This window comes from Gadus macrocephalus, chromosome 8 (assembly GCF_031168955.1).
Source record: "Gadus macrocephalus chromosome 8, ASM3116895v1".
NCBI classification, from domain to species: Eukaryota; Metazoa; Chordata; class Actinopteri; order Gadiformes; family Gadidae; genus Gadus; species Gadus macrocephalus.
Window position 1 is genome coordinate 9,975,806 of NC_082389.1, and position 19,690 is coordinate 9,995,495.

General features: G+C 49.6%; 2 protein-coding genes across 5 annotated transcripts in view; one reads left to right on the plus strand and one right to left on the minus strand.

The window, feature by feature from the left end:
- The window catches only part of LOC132462939 (ATP-dependent 6-phosphofructokinase, platelet type-like), a 20,827-nt gene extending 17,400 nt beyond the window's left edge, over positions 1-3,427 (minus strand). For 2 of the 4 annotated variants that reach the window (XM_060058727.1, XM_060058726.1), the window contains exons 1-4: positions 3,173-3,426; positions 868-941; positions 683-760; positions 170-359 (exon numbers count right to left, since the gene is read on the minus strand). In XM_060058727.1, coding sequence (XP_059914710.1) covers positions 170-359; positions 683-760; positions 868-941; positions 3,173-3,272 — 442 coding nt within the window. In that variant the 5' untranslated portion in view covers positions 3,273-3,426. Of the gene's footprint in view, positions 1-169; positions 360-682; positions 761-867; positions 942-3,172 lie in introns of all 4 variants that reach the window. The other 2 variants (XM_060058728.1, XM_060058729.1) reach the window with 2 other exon arrangements.
- Positions 3,428-7,034: 3,607 nt separating this feature from the next.
- On the plus strand, positions 7,035-19,545 carry LOC132462851 (double-stranded RNA-specific editase B2-like). Its single transcript, XM_060058614.1, has 11 exons — positions 7,035-7,186; positions 10,687-10,764; positions 11,229-12,118; positions 12,933-13,050; positions 14,046-14,217; positions 14,783-15,021; positions 15,541-15,712; positions 16,237-16,465; positions 16,856-16,874; positions 17,211-17,392; positions 18,293-19,545. The coding sequence occupies exons 1-11, from the start codon at positions 7,090-7,092 to the stop codon at positions 18,470-18,472; spliced, it is 2,376 nt and encodes a 791-aa protein (XP_059914597.1). The 5' UTR covers positions 7,035-7,089; the 3' UTR covers positions 18,473-19,545.
- The last annotated feature ends 145 nt before the right edge of the window (positions 19,546-19,690 follow it).

The window sequence follows — 19,690 nt, forward strand, 5'->3', positions numbered from 1 at the left end:
TCTGTCTGTCTGTCTGTCTGTCTGTCTGTCTGTCTGTCTGTCTGTCTGTCTGTCTGTCTGTCTGTCTGTCTGTCTGTCCGTCTGTCTGTCTGTCCGTCTGTCTGTCTGTCAGTCTGTCCCTCTGTCTGTCTGTCCCTCTGTCTTTCCGTCTGTCTGTCTGTCTGTCTACCTGTGGTCCTGAGGGTCTCCAGCAGACTGCTCCACTCCTCCCTGAAGAGGTTGGCCCCGGTCAGGCTGCCGTCCCCCCCGATCACACACAGGTTGGTGATGCCGTGCTGCACCAGGTTCAGCGCCGCGCGGACACGCCCCTCGAGGGTCCGGAACTCCTTACAGCGGGCGCTGCCGATCACCGTGCCCCCCTGGGGACGCATCAGAGGACCTCTGTCACATGACCTGTCATGTGATTCAAACATTCAAACTGTTCCAAAGCGACGCCGCCTTTCAATCCTGTCTCAATAGTTATCTTAATACTTTAAGACTTCTAAATAATAAGGGTCTAAATAATGAATTAGTCCCTAAATCCACAATCCTGTATGAAGCAAAGAGATGGTGGGGTGGTGTAAAGCACTCCATCTGGAGGGTGGGTTTCCTCTGGTCCGGTGGTCCTCTGGTCTTCTCCGGACCTCCTGTCTAGAGCTCCTCCTGTCTAGAGCTCCTCGAGCGCAGGAGGTTCAGCTCTTACCACTTGCAGCATGCTGGAGACGCTCTCCCAGGTGGCCTCCTCGATGTTCTGACCTCCGTCCACCATGCCCTGGTAGCCCTGAGGAGAAACATCCTGTTACACACCCAGCGGTACCCCTCCACCTAGAACCTCCACCAGTACACCTCCACCTGTGTGTTGTGCTGATGTTGACTTTGTGTTTGTACCTCGTGGATAAAGTAGACCTTGGCTCCCACGTAGATCCCCATCCTGACCACCGCCCTCACAGCTCCATTCATACCTGAGGAGGAGGAGGGGGGGGAGGAGGAGCAGGAGGAGGAGGGGAGGAGGAGAGGGAGGAGGAGAGGGAGGAGGAGAGGGAGGATGAGGAGTAGGCAGGACAGAGGGGGATGACAAGAATATAATAAAGAGTAAATTTAATCAAATCAAGTAGGAGAGAGAGAGAGAGAGAGAGAGAGAGAGAGAGAGAGAGAGAGAGAGAGAGAGAGAGAGAGAGAGAGAGGGGGGGAGAGAGAGGGGATAAAGTAATATTTAGAACCAGTGTTCCGGGAGGAGAGTACAGCAGACAGGAAGTAACACACGTGACAGTCTGCCCTGACGTCAGACTATAGTGACCACTAGACTACTACTACACACTCAGACACAATCGCAGCCATTCAACCTCTGTGTGTGTGTGGGGGCGTATTTGGCTCTGGACCTCAAGCTGCTTAGAGGCCCACAGTGGAGTGGCCAGGACCAGGAGCTCCAGTTAGCACCAGCTAGCTCCAGCTAGCACCAGCTAGCTCACTAGCTAGTAACTAGCTAGTTACCAGGACGTGGAGCTAGCTGGAGCTCACCAGTTCCACTGTCCCCCTTACAGTGGAGGTCAGACGAACGTCTGTTTGTTCCACTGTCAGAGAGAGAGCGTCTGTCTCTCTGTGGTGATAGTACTATCTTTGTCTGGCCAATCAGCAGCCCAGCCTGAGGGAGCGAGCGTTCGGTTAGCCTTCCTGTCGCTCCAGCTAGCCTGTGAGCTACAATGGACCACCACTGCAGTCAGAGACACATTCAAGGACATCTCTCTCAGTAGGCGCATGCTGACTAGCGCTTGGAGGCTAGATGGGCCGGGTCTGCGTTGCTAGGAGACAAGTAGCGGTACCGGTGATGATGGAGGGCATGTAGGTGTTCTGATTGGCTGCTGTGTTTTAATAATATAACTTGAGACTCATTATTTTGTTGGTGAGGAAATTATGACTTAGTTGCATTCATTGCATTGTCATGCGTCCGTTGTCGTTGAGATAAGCATGTTGTAGGTCCTTCTTGTGTGTCTCTAACCCCTAATTACCTGTCCTTAAAAAAATGTCCTTAATAACATCCCATGTATGTGATGGAGGAGCACTTAGCTACACTCATTAATACTTTGCTAGTCGCACTTTAAACAAACCTTAATCATTATCATCATGACCACCATCATCGTCCCCACCATAATCATCATCATCATCATCACCCCCACCACCATCATCATTATCATCAGCAAGTTCGCATAAAAGGCTGATTCAAAGACTGAGATCACTTTCTGGCGGACGATCACTCTCGGGGCCAGGATCAATTTCTGGGGTTACGACGCCGACAACCGTGGTCACGTAATGCAGCATCACGACTGAATCCAATCAGTTTTTCAGCAGAGTTCTGATTGGATTCTTCCACATTGTGCGCTCAGAACAGACACACTGAGATATGATGACGAGGAGGAGGAGGTTAGGGAGGAACTAGTGACGTAGGGCCGCCGGAGGGGGCGGAGGACTCCCCAGACTACCCTCCGCTCCTCACGTAGGCGCGTGCTTTTGAGCAGGAGGAGGACGTCCTGATCCGTCCGGGACGAAGGACGACCCGCGGATCTGAGGCCGCCTGCTCGCCCGTACATCCACGCAGCGCTATCAAACGTTTACCGTAAAGACTGTCTCTGTGTTTCTTACTTAAATCTGACCGAACGAGGAGAGTAGGCCTACTGAATAGTCTCACACCTCGCACTGCACATGCGCATATACTCGCATACTCCCACCCAATAACACGGGGACGAGGATATACAATTTGACAGCTTGAGAAGACACACCCCTGGTTTGAAACTAAATCAATTCAAATCTAGATTGAACTCCAATCTAATTAATCCCCCCTCGTCATACATGCAGGTCTGGTCACGGCCGTTTTGCCCACGTTGTTAATACACAACACACTGACACACACAATGAGGATGCACAGAGCCCATAGTGCATCTGATAAAAAGCCTTATGGATGCAAGCTGGGTGCAACAGCTGATGCCCATACGGCGTTATATAATTTGCACTATGGGCTCTGTCACTCTGTGCATCACTATTACATCAGGATCTCAGTAGACACTACGGATCGGCCCTAATGGGTCCTAGTGGTTCCTAGTCGGTCCTAGTGGGTCTGAGGGACGACACCAGACCGTGTCCAGGGCTCAGCAAACCCCGGCGTGAGATGGACCACAGCCCGGCTCCGGGGGTACCTTACCCTGGGCATCTCCTCCGCTGGTCAGCACCCCGATGGACTTCCCGGCGCCCGACAGGTTCTCGAAGAACTTCTTGGTGTCTTGCCGATTGGGGGCCGCCATGGCCGCCTCGTCTCTTATCCGGTACCGGGTCTGAACGGCTCTGAACGGGTCTGAACACGTCTAACGGGATTGCACGGGTCTGAACGGGTCCAAGTGCGGAGAGAGGAGAACCTGGATCTGGGAGGACAGTGGGTCTATCAGCGCAGTGGGCACCGCCCCGCTCTGTTCCTCCGGACGGCCTCCCTTGTCAGCCCAGCCAGTCAGAGGCCGTCTAGGCGTTCGACGGACAGCTCAACGGTCGAATGAGTTCGAAGATCACGTCGTCGCGGTTGGAAGATGTGATAAAATAATAGAAAGTGTAATAATAATATAAAGTGTAATGTTTTAATATATAATTTAATATAATAATATAAAGTGTTATGTTATAATGAATAGTGTAATATAATAATATAAAGTGTAATGTTATAATAGATAGTGTAATATATAATAATGTAAAGTATAAGTTAACAATATAAAGTGTAATAACAGAAATTGTAATTTAGTAATATAAAGTGTAATATAATAATAGAAAGTGTAATATTATAAGATAGTGTGCAATATTATAAAATAAAGTCCAATACTATAATAATATTAAGGGTAATACCCGCTGTGGCCGCAGGGAGACGACACAGGGCGTTGTTTAATTCATTAATCAATTGAATGAATACCAAGACAGGATGTTGAGTAACTTCCTGAATTAAACTGAAAAAACTTGGCTCATCACAACGGCATCACTTCCCAAAAACACACACACTTAAACGATACACCTCGGTCCATGATAACACACAACAACCAAGTAAAATAGATCTGAGTGCTGGGTAAATAGAGAGACGTGCAGGGGAACAATGCGCGACCGCACCACGACCCCCGGGACAGCACGTCCACTCAATAATATAAATCCCTTATCCACACAGCATCTTGCTTATCGCAGAATGTTATGTGACTGCGAACAACCAATAATTCTAACAGCTGTAGACCACAGACCTTACGAAAGTGAAGTGGTGATTAAAGATAGATACAGAGAAGATTGTTGGTAACTTGGTATTGTTAGACTAAGGTCATTCCGAGTTCTGCAATAAATGTCTTTCTAATGAAAGATAGCTCCTCACAGCCATTATACTGTTTATAAACGTTAGCCTGTGTGTGTGTGTGTGTGTGTGTGTGTGTGTGTGTGTGTGTGTGTGTGTGTGTGTGTGTGTGTGTGTGTGTGTGTGTGTGTGTGTGTGTGTGTGTGTGTGTGTGTGTGTGTGTGTGAGGGTGTGTTAATATGTGTGTGCGTGTGTGTGTGTTTGTGTGTCTTGGCGTGTGTATTTGTGTAGTGGGAAAATGTGGGTGTTTCTATACATATATTATTCAAGTATTTGCGAGGGTTGAACAATGAACGAGAAGCACACCTTGGTGCAGTTTCTTCAAATCTCACCCCTACGTTATCTCATTGAAAGGTCAGCCATCTTGTGAGTTGGACAGTAGGCCTACTCCTCCCTATTCAGAGCAGAGACAGTGGCGATGTCAGGACATCAAATGGAAAAACCAATCAAATGGCTGCTTGCTCAATTTTCCTTTTAAAACTTTGAAAATCGGAGAAAAACATTTGAGTGTCAGCAATGGTCTTAGTAATGAGGTACACAATATGTAAAATTGGGTTTTTGGGGTTTCTGACCATCTTTGTATGTTTAAACATGCAGCGGGTCAAATCGACACAGGAATACTTTTGTTGTTCAAGACAAGCAAACATAACAGAAGAGTCAAACATAAGGTATGGTCGTTATCTTTTGAAGGTCTGAAGCACCTTCTGAATAACGTCTGGTGCGTTCTCAAGACATTTGGACACTGCCTAAGGCAGTGTCTAAAGCCTTTTAACACTGAAGGCAGTCTGCCTTCAGTGTTAAAAGGCTTTAGATGAATTGATGGGAGGGGAGGGAGAGATACTATTGATCAAGGCAGCAGCCTGGTCTTCTACAAGTCACACTACAGTCCAGTCACAGAACAGTCTGATCAACCCTTCACACTCACTGTGATGTCCCCACTGTTTTACCTGACATCGTATGCTACGGTGTCAGAGCCTTAATGACCGTGTCTGGCCAGAGGTGGCACTGTTCTCTAATGCTTCATTTTGTATTCTTTTTACGCAGGGTGAGCACCAGAGAAAACTATTAAAAACTGAACACATGCCCTTACTTACGCAAAGAAAATACGATTAGTGCAAGCTATCAGCTAACAATTCACAGTTGCAGCTAGAGTTTAACAATGGAAGCTATATGCTAACAGTAAAAGCTATATAGTGGCAGATTCACATTCATAAGCACTTCATACTATGGGGGGTTTATTAGCATAATACTTATTATTAATCTATAATCTATAAACAACACAACAAAAAGCTAATCTTTAAACATTAGCGACAAGCAGTGGCAGCCATAACACTAAGGTAGCGATAAACTCTAAGAGATAGATGGTGGGATACTCTGAGGAAACTAAACGTATTTGATCTGTGCTTTAGTCTTAAGTCTTCTACATATTTATGAACCTAATCAGGCTAATGAGTATATGATCTCGGTTTTAATCTGCTGCTCCCGCTGGCTTCACCTAGCGTTACCTGAAGAGAAGTCTGAACTGAACAATAACAGCACTTAAAGGAGGGAGGGAGGAAGCTGGGGGGGAGGGAGGGAGGGAGGTGGGAGGGAAGAGGGAGGGAGGGAGCAGGGGGGGAGGGAGGGAGAAGGGAGGGAAGAGGAGGGAGGAGGGAGGGAGGGAGGAGGAGAGAGGAGGAGGAGGGAGGGAGGGAAGAGGGAGGGAGGGAGAAGGAGAGAGGAGGGGGGAGAGAGGAATGGAGGAGGGAGGGATTCAAGCATAAGAAAATAAATTGGAAAACAAGATAGAAACAAAGAACGAACAATTTGAAAAAGGTAAAAACACCAAAAACAGAGAAACCAACCAATATGTTAATATAATAGAATATAATCCTGCGTGAATGTAAAGCCTCAGTCCAACTGCTTCATGTTCCTCTGAAGATCTATTAGACGTATGGACCGCTCCAGGTCCTGGGAGGAGATGGAGACAACATCTCCTCTCGGCTGGGCGTGAAATGGAGTCTGCTTGCTTTAATGCCTGGCCCGAGGGCACAGGGAAGCGACGGTGTCAGACTTGCAGGTACATTGAACTCATTCTGGGGCCCCTCCAGGTTCTGGGGCCAAGGGCACACCACACGGTCTGGGAGAGGGAGATGGACCCGGGCTGGAGTAGGGAGAGGGGGAGGGAGGGAGGGAGGGGAGGGAGGAATGCTGGTGGAGGTGGGAGTGGGATGGAGGGAGGGGAGAGCAGGGCAGGAAGAAAAGGGTAAGGTGGAGATGGGGGAGAGGTGAGGGTGAGGTGCGAGTGGGATGGAGGGAGGTGAGGTGGCGGTGAGGGAGGTGTTGAGGGTGAGGTGGGGGAGGACAGCCTCCAGTGTAGAGCTGAACGCTTGGCTGGGCGTGAAGATGAGAAGGAGACGATAGCAGACTGATAAAGTCATGAGACGTTGGGATTGAGGAGACAAGAGCTGACTGGCAGGGATTAGAGGAACCGCTGGAGGATTACAGAGGAGCCATTATCATGGTAAACAGAGAGAGAGAGAGAGAGAGAGAGAGAGAGAGAGAGAGAGAGAGAGAGAGAGAGAGAGAGAGAGAGAGTCCCGCTCTCCGAGGTGCTGAATCAGAACACAGAGTGCAGTTCCCCGTTCCCCCACTGGGGGGCGCCCCTACGGGACCATCACCCCCCCCCCCAGCGCTCAACTGTTGAGCAGACGACTCAGAGAGGAGCGTGAGCACAGAGCTCCCAGTGCCCAGTGAGAACACGGACCCTGATGGAGGAGGAGGTGGGAGGAGGCAGCTGGACTACGGGGGGCCCCGAACGGCCCCTGAAACACGGGTTCAAGAGGAGGAGGAAAAGACGTTGTCAAGGTGAGGAGGGGGCCGGGGCCCTGGGGGGGTTCAGATGAGGAGGTCTTCTGAGAGGAGGACCAGGCTGAGAACCAGGCTGAGAACCGGGCTGAGAACCAGGCAGCCTGGTTCTCAGCCCGGTTCTCAGTCTGGTTCTCAGCCTGGTCGTCAGTCTGGTTCTCAGCCTGGTTCTGAGTCTGGTTCTAAGCCTGGTTCTCCGCCTGGTTCTCAGCCTGGTTTTCCGACTGGTTCTCCGCCTGAGAACCCAGACGGGTCAGGGGACTCACAGCAGGAGGGATGGGTTGTGCAGAAGCTTAACTCAGGGTGAATCCTCTCCAGTTCAGAGTCCTGTGTGTGTTTGAAGTGCAGGACAGGGGTCCGACAGACCGGGACCAAAGTGCTTCTGGAACCACAGCGTAGCCCAGTAGGCTGTTCAGCACTCCAGCACTGGACCTGAACCAGTGCTGGGGTGGCAGGACTCCGGACCTCTAGATGGTACCTGGCTCTGAACCTCCCGTCACGCTGGACATGCAGAATGTGGTCATAAACGCCTTCATGAGGAAATCAACATCTCCATGTTTATGCCTCTCTTATGTCTTATTATTTCAATGGACATAAAGCAATTAGTGATTAATTAACTTGTGTTTGACCGTGAGTTTGAGCTGCGTCCTGATAGTAGCGTGTCCGATATAAAGCGTTTCTAACGGCCGACCTTTATCAAATCCCACACGTGTCGGCTCTGGAGCGAATCCCCAAGACAGTCATTGTGGGATATCTCATCAAGTTGAGAGCTCTGCTAATGATAATTACATTCCTCTGGGCAACAGGTCAGATTTGAGGGATTAAACATTGTTTATCATAAGCCCCCAGATTACTCCTGATGGCTTTTGTATTAAATGTAATCCTTATTCAAAGTGCCCCAAAAGCGTCTACTCTCAGTCCCGCCCGCTGTCTGCTTCCCCGGGACATCAGGGTGTTCTGCCACCGACGCGGTGAGGTCACCATGACAACTAGAGTACCATGGTGGTGAAGAGGCTGAGGCGAAACTGGGGCTCCGCGCTGAGGAAGAGTAGTAGGACGCCGGGCTGCTGGGAGACAGCAGGGGGCCACGACCACGCTCACACAGCGAACGAAAGGCTGCGGTACGACGGTCTGTTGCCTGTATCTACCTTTACCTTCAGGGCATTCTCAGACGCTTTTGTCCAAAGCCACTTACAATTGGTCCATTCGTCAGAAGTAGGAGAAACAACAATAATTCGCTGTCGGTACAGTAAGGAAGTTCATAGAACCGAGTGCAAAGTACTAACATCACTAGGTTAACCCATTCCCCGTATACAACAGAGCTAGGATAAGATGCTAAACAATGCTAAGTGACAGGACGTACAACATACAATAAGAGTAGGGGTGTGTGTGGGGGGGGGGGGTAAGGGGGGAGGCTTTGCAGAGTCCAGGTGAACTCTGAACATCGGCGTGCTCCAGTATGCCTATATGAACCCTACAGGATTCTGTTAAAAACGTTGGTAAATAAACTGCTCTTTATGCAGTCGTTAACATTAACGGTAAAGACCGTCAGGGCGGAGGTGTTTAGACCAATCAGGGCATGTCTTCACTGATTGGTTCGGGGAATCCATCTTGCCTTTCAATCAGAGGAGCTTGAATGTAACACTTCTCTATGGTGGAGAAACATAGGGAGGGAGGAGTAGAGTGGCAGGGAGGAGCAGAGAGGGAGGAGCAGAGAGGGAGGGAGGAGCAGAGAGGGAGGGAGGAGTAGAGTGGCAGGGAGGAGCAGAGAGGGAGGAGCAGAGAGGGAGGGAGGAGCAGAGAGGGGGGAGTAGAGGGGGAGGAGCAGAGAGGGGGGAGTAGAGGGGGAGGAGCAGAGAGGGAGGGAGGAGCAGAGAGGGAGGAGCAGAGAGGGAGGAGTAGGGTGGGAGGCAGGAGCAGGTTAAGGGAGGAGCCGAGAGGGAGATGGAGGCAGAGAGGGAGGGAGGAGCATAGAGGGAGGAGCAGAGAGGGAGGGAGGAGCACAGATTGTGAGGAGCAGGGAGACAGGGAGGGGGAGGGAGGGAGGGGGGAGCAGAAAGGGAGGAGGAGCAGAGGGAGATGGAGGCAGCTCTCTTAAAGGTTGTTTCAGCGATTCTAGGCCGAAACATAAATGATCAAATTCCTCCCGCTAGCTGCCCGCCCCATAAGCAGGCCATATCTGTAGGCAGCCTATGCTGCGAGATCGTACACAAAAACAAGTACTACAAACCACTCAAAACTAAAATAAATAGTATTCCAACCAATCAACGACAAGGGGGTGGGTGTTGTGGGGTTTTGCGCTGCGTTCGTGATCGTTTTTACTGGATGCACGAAACACGGAAGGGAGGGGCGAGCTGGCTCTGTCTGTTTGTTTGGGATCTCGCAGCAAATACAGATGTGACATCGCTGATACAACCTTTATCTCTCAACTCTCACCAACAGCAATTTTTATCTAAACAGTTATTTAAGGCAAAGTAAACTAACACTTTGTCTGTCGTTCATGCTAACCTGAAGCTACCACTAAGCTAGGTCGCTGGAGGTTAGCCTCGCCTCGGCCACAAGTGGCTCTCTTTCTTTGCCCTTGAGGAAGACGGCATTACCAGACAATTAAATAGCCTAACATTAATTAGACCTAGCAGATGAGATTATCCACAGCTGTCAGAAATCACACAGACACACACAGACACATTCATACAAACACACACACACAAATATTTACACACACACACACACACACACACACACACACACACACACACAAATACAAACACACACAATACAGAATTGACACACACTCCACAAAACACACAAACACCACGAAGAATAAACGCAACACACACACATGCGGTCAGCGCATGGCTGCCCCCCTCCATGAATAATTTCATTATTTCATTAAATAAGCTTCATTAGTGACGGCCAAATGAGGAGCTCACAGCCCTGCTGGTGGACACCAAGCTTAGTAGAGAGATTATGAGACTAGAGAGCCATGCTAACCATGCTACATAACAATGCAATGAGAACAGAGTGCTACGCAAACCATGCTACATAAGGTTGCTATCAGACTAGAGAGCTATGCTAACCGTGCTACATAACTATGCTATAGGAGCAGTGTACTACACATACTATGCTAGAGTTAAAGATGCTTTCAGAGCAGTGGGCTCTTTGTGTGATTTGAGACAACCATCTGGACCTGCTGATCAACACAGATCTGCCTCTCCAACGCTGACCATGGACTGAATGGTTGGCTTGCTGGGAGGTATTTCTGCAGGTCACATGTTGGCAGAGATAGGGTACCATGTTGATATGGGGAGCAGGATGGGTAGTGGCAACTCCCAGCTGAATGGTTCTGGGTTCTATCCCCAATGGCCACAGCCCTGGAGCAATTGTCCTGGAGCGAGATGGCCCCACCCCTCTCTGCTCCTTAAAGAGTGTATCTGGATATAAAGGACCAGATCATCCACAAGATGTATAAAGAGTAGACATCCCCTCTGCTCCTCCAGGCCTTCGAAGCAGGACCCTGGAAACCCCTCCGGGCAACGGGAGGACCTTGGGAACAGCGGAACATCCAGATAACTCCAGTAAGACGTCCTCCCAGTAAGACCCAGGTCCTTCCAGTAAGACCCAGGCATCCCAGTAAGACCAAGGTCCTTCCAGTAAGACCCTGGTCCTCCCAGTAAGACCAAGGCATCCCAGTAAGACCAAGGTCCTTCCAGTAAGACCCAGGTCCTCCGAGTAAGACCCAGTCTTCCCAGTATAGCCCAGGCTCTCCCAGTAAGACCCAGTCCTCCCAGTATAACCCAGGCCCCTCCCAGTAAGACAAGGGTCCTCCAAGTAACACCCAGGCCATCATAACAATAATTACAGTAATTGTTTTCAATCAAAATAGAAGGTATTGAGTTCAGTGGAAAGAGCTAGAATTCCTTTTCAAAATATATTGCAGATTATTTATTAATGATCACAATACCCGGACCATATTCTGATATTAAGACGATCGTCTCTATGTTAGCTTGATATGTCCGTGTTTTCTCCGACCCTCCAACAGGCCATGGAACCGAGAACCAGCACCATGACGACCAACAGAGGCACCGTCCGACAGCTTCCTGCGCCGCCGCCCCCAGAACCCAGCAGACCGCCGTGTGGAGGAGTCAGCCGGTCCGAGGGGACCAGGTCCTCAACGCGAGACGGCCCAGCGTCAGACGAGCCTCCTGGGCCGTGAGCCAGAAGAGTGCCCTGGTTCAGCTCCACGAGCTCCAGCCGGGCCTGCAGTACCAGACGCTGTCCCGGTCCGGCCCGGGCCACGCCCCGCTGTTCTCCGTCGGCGTGGAGGTCCACGGGCGCTGCTTCGAGGGCCGGGGCTCCACCAAGCGACAGGCCAAGAGGAGGGCGGCCGAGTCGGCTCTCGGCTCCTTCATCCAGCTCCCCAACGCCCCCCAGGCCCAGGCCGCCCTGGCCCGCTCCTCCCCCGGCCCCGTGGACTTCACGGCTGACAGGGTGGACGCCGCCGGGGCTCTCCTGGTCCGGTTCGACCCTCCAGGGGCCGAGCCCGGTGACGGGCCCCTCCCCGGGTCCAGCAGCAGCAGACGGGTCGGCCGGCTGACCCTGGGTCAGCTCTGCTCTGAGAATCCCAAAGTCCAGGAGCACCTTCCCAGATGTCCCCCAGAGCCGCCCGGTCCGGTGGACCTGCTGGCCCGGCGCCACCCGGGGCTCCGCTGGGCGTGCCTCGTGGAGCGGGGGCATGGCAGCGCGGTCGGGGGGTTCCTGACGGTGCTCTGGGTGGAGGGGAGGGTCTTTGAGGGCCGCGGTCGCAGCAGACGACTGGCCAAGACCCGGGCGGCAGCGACGGCCCTGCAGGCACTCTACAGCGTTACCATGGAGACGGAGAGAAAGCTGCTCGGCATCACCTCCTGTAACGCTGCCACCCAGTTACCTCAGGTCAGTGGTCCGCTGCTCAATATGGCGGCGAGTACGGACCCCCTGGTGGTTGATCACCATAACGCTCTCTGAAGCAGACTCTAGTCGCCGTGATGCGCCCCCGCTGGTAAAGTCCAAGCACGGCCTCCACCCTTATGGACGTTGTTTGGCCCTGACAACGGGACTCTAGGGGAGGAGTGAGAGGAGGGGGGAGAGGTGGAGGGGAGAGAAGCAGGGGAGGAGTGAGAGGAGGGGAGAGCAGGGGGGAGGAGGAGGGTAGGAGGGGAAAGCAGGGGGGAGAGGAGTGAGAGGAGGGGAAAGGAGGAGGGGAGAAGAGGCAGTAGACAGGAGGTGTGAAGAGCATATTAATGGGAGCAGTAATTGTGATACATGCTCATTACAGCTGACCTTGTGTCGCCAGATGGGATTGGAGTATAGAGCGTCTACTTAGGAAAACATTATTGTTTGGTCAATTTTGTGACATTTAAAAAAAAAAAAAGTGTGATTTGACTCTGTTGTCCTGCCTCTACAGGAAAGCCAATAAGGGCTCAAACATCCAGTGATCCTAAGCTCCATCAAACACACACTTTGACCCAAACACCTGATCCAGGCCTCTGAGATTAGATCAGGATTCAAACCACACACCACTTACTGTCGGACACTGAAGACGACCGGCTGTGTCGACCGTTAACAAATGCAGTCCTACAGCACTTTATGAACCACTGTGGCCAGAGCACTGTGACCTCACCCTCCCGCTGCGTAACATCACATGTTCTTCTTCAGTGGTGTGGTTCAGAGCGGTCCTTCACTGACCTCGCTGCCTTCTGTTCTCCAGCTCTTCTCAGAGGCCGTGTTCGACCTGGTGAGAGAGAAGTATGCCGAGCTGACCCACAGCTGGGGCTCTACCTCGCACGCCCGCCACAAGGGCCTGGCCGGGGTGGTGATGACCCGAGGTGGGTGCTAAGTTCAAGTTTCTCTTCAGCGGTAACTTTACCAGAGGTAGTGTGGTAGATTTCTATTAACGACTTATCTAATTCACTTCAACTAGCTATAAGCAAGAGGAATCGGGGAGTCCAGGTCAAGTATAGATGGAGAGTTTATTGCCACCCGCAAACGAGAGACAACAAAGCCGAGTGGTATCTGCAAATACACTCCAGAATGACTCGCGTATGGCTCCTTATATCCCCAATCCTTACACAATACAAAGTTGGACTTTCATCAAATATTGATGTGTACAGCGTGTTTTTCTGGGTCATACTGTGTGGATGTCAGCATATTCTCATGTCTTCTGGGTCCCAACTGGGTCCCAACTGGGTCCCAACTGTGACTTTTCCTATCTGAGTACATCAGATAGGAATAGACTGGACCCACTCACTGGTGCCACATGGCACCTAACATCTAGGGAAAAGGTGATCAGCTATTTTCCACTATTAAAGTATCTATATGATATGTAGGCCTAATAATAATCATAGTTTAACATACAATGTAAGGTTAATTTCTACCACAGTAGGTGAAGCGTTGAAGGACAGTGGGAACTGGGAGTTTCCCTTCAGAGGTAACTTTACAAGAGGTGGGTGATGCCTTCAAGGACAGTGGGAACTGGGAGTTTCCTTTCAGAGGTAACTTTACAAGAGGTGGGTGATGCCTTCAAGGACAGTGGGAACTGGGAGTTTCCTTTCAGAGGTAACTTTACAAGAGGTGGGTGATGCCTTCAAGGGCAGTGGGAACTGGGAGTTTCCTTTCAGAGGTAACTTTACCAGAGGTCGGTGATGGGTTCATTGGGAACGTGGTTTATCCTTTCATTGGTCTTTCAAGCAGGAACATGAAAAAAAATAAAATCTGGGTAAACTCAGTTTAGACTCAACAACGGACTGATTATACATAATCTCAAATTCCTAGCTCAATTTTAACTCCACTCTCCCCATCTCTCTCTTCCCCCCCCTTCTAGGGTTCTCCCTGCCGGGGGCCCAGGTGGTGGCCCTTGGCTCCGGGACCAGGTGTTTGTCTGAGGGGGCCCAGAGGGACCAGGGCTGGGCGGTCAACGACTGCCACGCCGAGGTCATGGCCCGGCGGGCACTGGTCGGGTTCCTCTACACCCAGCTGGAGCTGTTCCTCCTGGGGTGAGGAACGACAACGGGCCCTAAGCGGGAGGCATGTTGTGAATCCAGAGGATGAATCCTGAATCCATGGAGTGAATCCAGGGCAAACTCAACACAATGCATGTTCACTTGAAAATAGTGCTTAGTATTGTGTAGCATCTTATCCTAGCAATCTTTAGTACTAGTGCTATCTTTGTTGTATACAGGGAATGGGTTAACCTAGTGATTGTTAGTGCTTGGCACTTGGTTCTATGAACATCCTCAATGTACCGTACCGACAGCGATATATTGTTGCTTCTCTTTCTTCTGACTAATGCACTTATTGTAAGTGGCTTTGGATAAAAGCGTCTGCTAAATGCCCTGAATGTAAGGCCCAATCCCATTTCTACCCCTTACCCTTCCCCCTCCAACTTGTTTTGAAGGGGTAAGGAATGGGATTGGGCCTTAGGCCCAATCCCATTTCTACCCCTTACCCCTTACCCTTACCCCTTCCCCTTACCCCTTCAAAATAAGGGGGAGGGGTAAGGGGTAGAAATGGGATTGGGCCTAAATGTTGTAAAGTTGAACCCTATGTTTCACAGTGAACCCTGGGGGTCCGAATGACATTCTGCCTCATCCTGCATAGTGGACTGACCCCTGTGGCCCTCCTGCTGCTACTCTGCAGCCCGCGAGCGGAGGCCGTTGAGCGGGCGGAGGACTCGGTCTTCAGAGAGGGTCCGGGCGGGGTCTTCAGGCTGAAAGAGGGCCTCCTCTTCCACATGTTCGTCAGCTCCTCGCCCTGTGGAGACGCTCGCCTCCACTGCCCCTACGGGACGGCCGCCATGCGTAAGGAACACCCCGACACCTCCTGTGGGTCCTGGCGCCGCACAGCCTTATGGGAAATCCCATACCCACCAATCAACCGTCTGATGCTTCCTTGACGCGATGCCCAGTCTATGTAGCCGTGCCCATACCAGGCTATAAGGTCATCGAGGCCCGGACCTCCGTCATTTCTCTAGAGATTGCAATTTAATGAGAAACTAAATACAGCTGTATACAAAACCAGCGGTTGAAGACTTCTCAGAGATGGGTAAATGCTTAGTACCTTATTTTTAATTCAGAGACTTGATACTTTGTGTCAGCTGTGTGTCCGCCTCCACCAACAAAACTGAACGCCCGCAACTGAAGCCGCAAATCCTGGCTACAGCCATGTACGTACCTAGGTTGTGTCCTATGAAAAATCATTCAGAAAAATGTTAGCTTCATCCTCCACCTATTTACAAAGTGTCCTCGTAATCAAGACGCAGCCTGTAAGTGTCTCAAACTTCAGAGGAAATTAAACCAACACGACTTCCTGCCCGCCAGACCTCCATGGCAACAAACTGGCACGGAGATTCCACTGTCGCCTCCGCATGAAGACTGCAGGAGGAGAGGGAACACTTCCTGTGAGGCAGCAGCCCAGAGCCAATCAGGACGGAGGGGTGAAGTCACCGGGTCAACCTCTCATCACCATGTCCTGCACCGACAAAATAGCCAGGTGAGCTGATTTAAATCTTGTTCGGTAATTTTGTGAATATTAATACTTCCCAACCGGTGAACTCCACTAACAGGTGTAGTCCACCAACAGGTGTATTCTACCAAAAGGTGTATTCCTCCAACAGGTGTATTCCACCAACAGGTGTATTCCACCAACAGGTGTATTCCACCAACAGGTGTATTCCACCAACAGGTGTATTCCGCAAAGAGGTGTAGTTCACCAACAGGTGTACTACGCCAACAGCTGTATTCCACCACCAGGTGTATTCTACCAACAGCTGTATTCCACCACCAGGTGTATTCTACCAACAGGTGTATTCCACCAACAGGTGTACTTCACCAACAGGTGTACTACGCCAGCAGCTGTATTCCACCACCAGGTGTATTCTACCAACAGGTGTATTCTACCAACAGGTGTATTCCACCAACAGGTGTATTCCACCAACAGGTGTATTCCACCAACAGGTGTAGTTCACCAACAGGTGTACTACACCAACAGGTGTATTTCCAATGTCCCCCCAACAGGTGGAGTGTGCTGGGCCTGCAGGGTGCACTGCTTTCCCAGCTGGTGGAGCCGGTATACCTGTTCAGTCTGACGGTTGGGGGGCTCGGTCACACCGGACACCTGGCCCGGACCCTAGCCCGCCGCACGGCTCGCCTCCGACACTTGGCCCTGCCCTACCGCCGGACCCTGCCGCGCCCAGGCTGTAGGATGTTACTAACATTACATCTAACCTTACATTATGACCAAGCTGTAGGATGTTACTAACATTACATCTAACCTTACATTATGACCAAGCTGTAGGATGTTACTAACATTACATCTAACCTTACATTATGACCAAGCTGTAGGATGTTACTAACATTACATCTAACCTTACATTATGACCAGGCTGTAGGATGTTACTTACATTATATCTAACCTTACATTATGACCAGGCTGTAGGATGTTACTTACATTACATCTACCATTACATTATGACCGGGCTGTAGGATGTCACTCACATTACATTATGACCGAGCTGTAAGATGTTACTCACATCACGTTTTTATGACCAGCCTGTAGGATGTTACAAACATTACATTACAAAATGTCGGAAAATAATTTGCACATCATTTTAAGATCCCCATTGGCCCCTCCCAGGGCCCAATCGAATACCCATGTACGTCATTTCGAATAATCAGATATTGGATTAACTATTACATTATGACCGGGCTGTAGGATGTTACTAACATTACATTATTATGACCGGGCTGTAGGATGTTATTAACCTTACATTATGACCGGGCTGTAGGATGTTACTAACGTTACGCTATTATGACCGGCTGTAGGATGTTACTAACATTACGTTATGACCGGGCTTTAGGATGTTACTAATATTACATTATTAGGACCGGGCTGTACGATTCGACTAACATTAACATAGCTTTAGGATGTTACTAACATTACATAATTATGACCGAGCCCACTGTGACCTCTGCGCCCTGCTCTCGCCCAGGTGTGTCCGGCAGCGAGCCCCGCCCAGGGGGGCGGTCCCCCGACCTCAGCCTCAACTGGACCCTGGGGGCCGGGGGACCGGAAGAGCTCAGCACCTCCTCGGGCCAGAGGTCCGGTGGCGGGGGGGCGTCCCGCCTCTGCCGCCGTTCGCTGTTCGCCCGATGGCGGCGTCTCCAGCAACAGGTGAGGGGGGGGTTGACTCTGTCCTCGTTACCGTGGAGACGGCTGGGATGTTTCCACCTGAACGCCCTGAGAGACAGGATGATACCACATTAGCGCAGTAGCTTCACCGGGACACCAAGCTAGCCAGGCTAGCTTCATTAGAAGATGTGAGGCTAGCCAGGGTCATGCTTCAGCCCTTATTTCTAGCTGTACTCAGTGCTCTGGAGCCCCCTGACCTGAGAGCTGGGGCCCCCTGACCTGAGAGCTCATGGAGCCCCCTGACCTGCGAGCTGGGGCCCCCTGACCTGAGAGCTGTGGCCCCAGGCCGCGTTCCAGACCGACGAACGGAGAACCGAAAGCCGTTGTTATCGAGATGTTCTAAACAAAGCAGCATGAGTCACGTTGTTATCGGATGAAAGTTGTACTGGGATATTGGAAACACTAGTAATCAGCAGTTTAATCAAATATGCTAACGTTTAAGAAGTAGCGACCTCCATACAAGAAACACAAGTGTGACATAATGCTGATGCATTAGTCCAGCCGCATTAGCCTAGTGGTTCCAATCCCCTGCAGCGGTCTGAGAGTCGGCTCCATTAAGGTGATGTATTTCACTCCCAGATTAAAGCTACGATGGAGCAAATGGCCACAGTTTAAAATGTGATGAAAACACGGAGCGAAGCCTTGCAATTATTTAGAAAAGCATTCAAATCACTTTGGACCGGAAAAAAAAACAATATAACTAAGCACCAAACTATTAATATCACAGACACAACAGGACTGGAGTACATTTTGGAGGAAGAAAGTGAAAACACAGATTGTTTAAGCCTAATGCTAATAACATTATATTCTAACAGTATATTGTTATCTTGATTTATATGTTTTTTAAATTAACGCTTGACATTCTCTCTGACTCTCTCTCAGCTGAAGGGAGAGTCGTGGTCTGAGGACTCGTCGTCATCGATGACCTATTCCGGCTCCAAGATGGAGGCCGGCCGGTACCAGAGCGCGCGGCGGCGATTCGACGCGGCTCTGCGCGCCGACGGGCTCGGACCCTGGCCAGGGAAACCCCCCGAGCTCAGCGGGTTCTCCGTCGGCGTGTGACTCACAGTTAATACGACGGGTTACGAGTTTGGAGTCTGGTCGTCGGTCATTCAGAGTGGTGACTTGTAAGACTAGGCCCCTGCCACTTAGTAGAATGGGAAAAAATCTGGCTGTGCAACTGTGTGCTGCGATCTAGCCTAGCTAGCGTAGTAAGCCTAGCTAGCGTAGCTCGTGTTTTGGGAGAGTTGATGATTCTTGAAAACAATGAGAGATTTACCGGCTGGCAAGTATTTCTCAATTGTAAAATATATCAGTTTCTAGGATGGGATTTTATTGGTTACATTATGAAATCACTCTATTGTAAAGTCAATAATCTATAAATCAATCAATTAGCATTGACTACAGATATGTCCAGGATTTTGTAAACTATGAGCTAGCTTAAATGCTAAGAAATACAAATTTTTATTTCAGAATCGTTCGTAGCTTCGTGCTCAATAGCCAAAGATTAATACTATCCTTTTTAACTTTTATATCTAAATAGTTAAATGATTTGTATTTGTATTTTAGATTGAAATGGGCGATGTTACACTCCTAAGTTTACACAACTTGGATTTTAAGATAACAGATTGATGTATTCGTATTTTCATAAGAACATTCCACTTACCTACGTATGTCTTCTTTGTTGTTATTTTACTCATATGATTAATGCTAAGATATGTGTAACCAACATCTTTAATTTACTCAAGTATTTATGAATTATAATTTGGCGGTTGATGCTCGTCGACTGTGATTAGGCAATGAGGGCAAGTGACGGCGCCGCCTGGTGGCGGGAGTCAGCCGGCCGCGTTAGCATCAATTATTAATCTTCTTAATTATGCTAATCAAATAATAGTTTTTTACAATTATATAATTACTTAGTGTAGTGATATTTTACAAATAACTATTCCCTTCTTTTTTTTTATCCATAATGAATACTGTATATTAGGTTTTAGGAATTTAAAAGCCAGCTATTAATTGATAAGGTTTATTTGTGCAAATACTGATTTTGATGTAGGTTTATAGAGTTAATAAACAGGGCTAGAAAAACAATGTTTGCTACAATTATCAAGGCAATAAACCCTATTTCTTACCCATTTATGTTCCTTCATATTTTCACACAATAAATTAACATACAAGATTGAGTCTCTCAACTGCCGATACCAGTGTCGACTCAAAGAAGAATAACTGTAAGCTGTACGTTTTGGTTTGTTGGAAGTTTTGAATTGATGAATGCACCGT

Coding starts and splice junctions, on each gene's coding strand:
- LOC132462851 (XM_060058614.1), top strand. CDS start 7,090: ATGGAGGAGGAGGTGGGAGGAGGCAGCTGGACTACGGGGGGCCCCGAA. Junction 7,187..10,686: donor GAGGAAAAGACGTTGTCAAG/GTGAGGAGGGGG, acceptor CTGCTCCTCCAG/GCCTTCGAAGCAGGACCCTG. Junction 15,713..16,236: donor TGCACCGACAAAATAGCCAG/GTGAGCTGATTT, acceptor TCCCCCCAACAG/GTGGAGTGTGCTGGGCCTGC.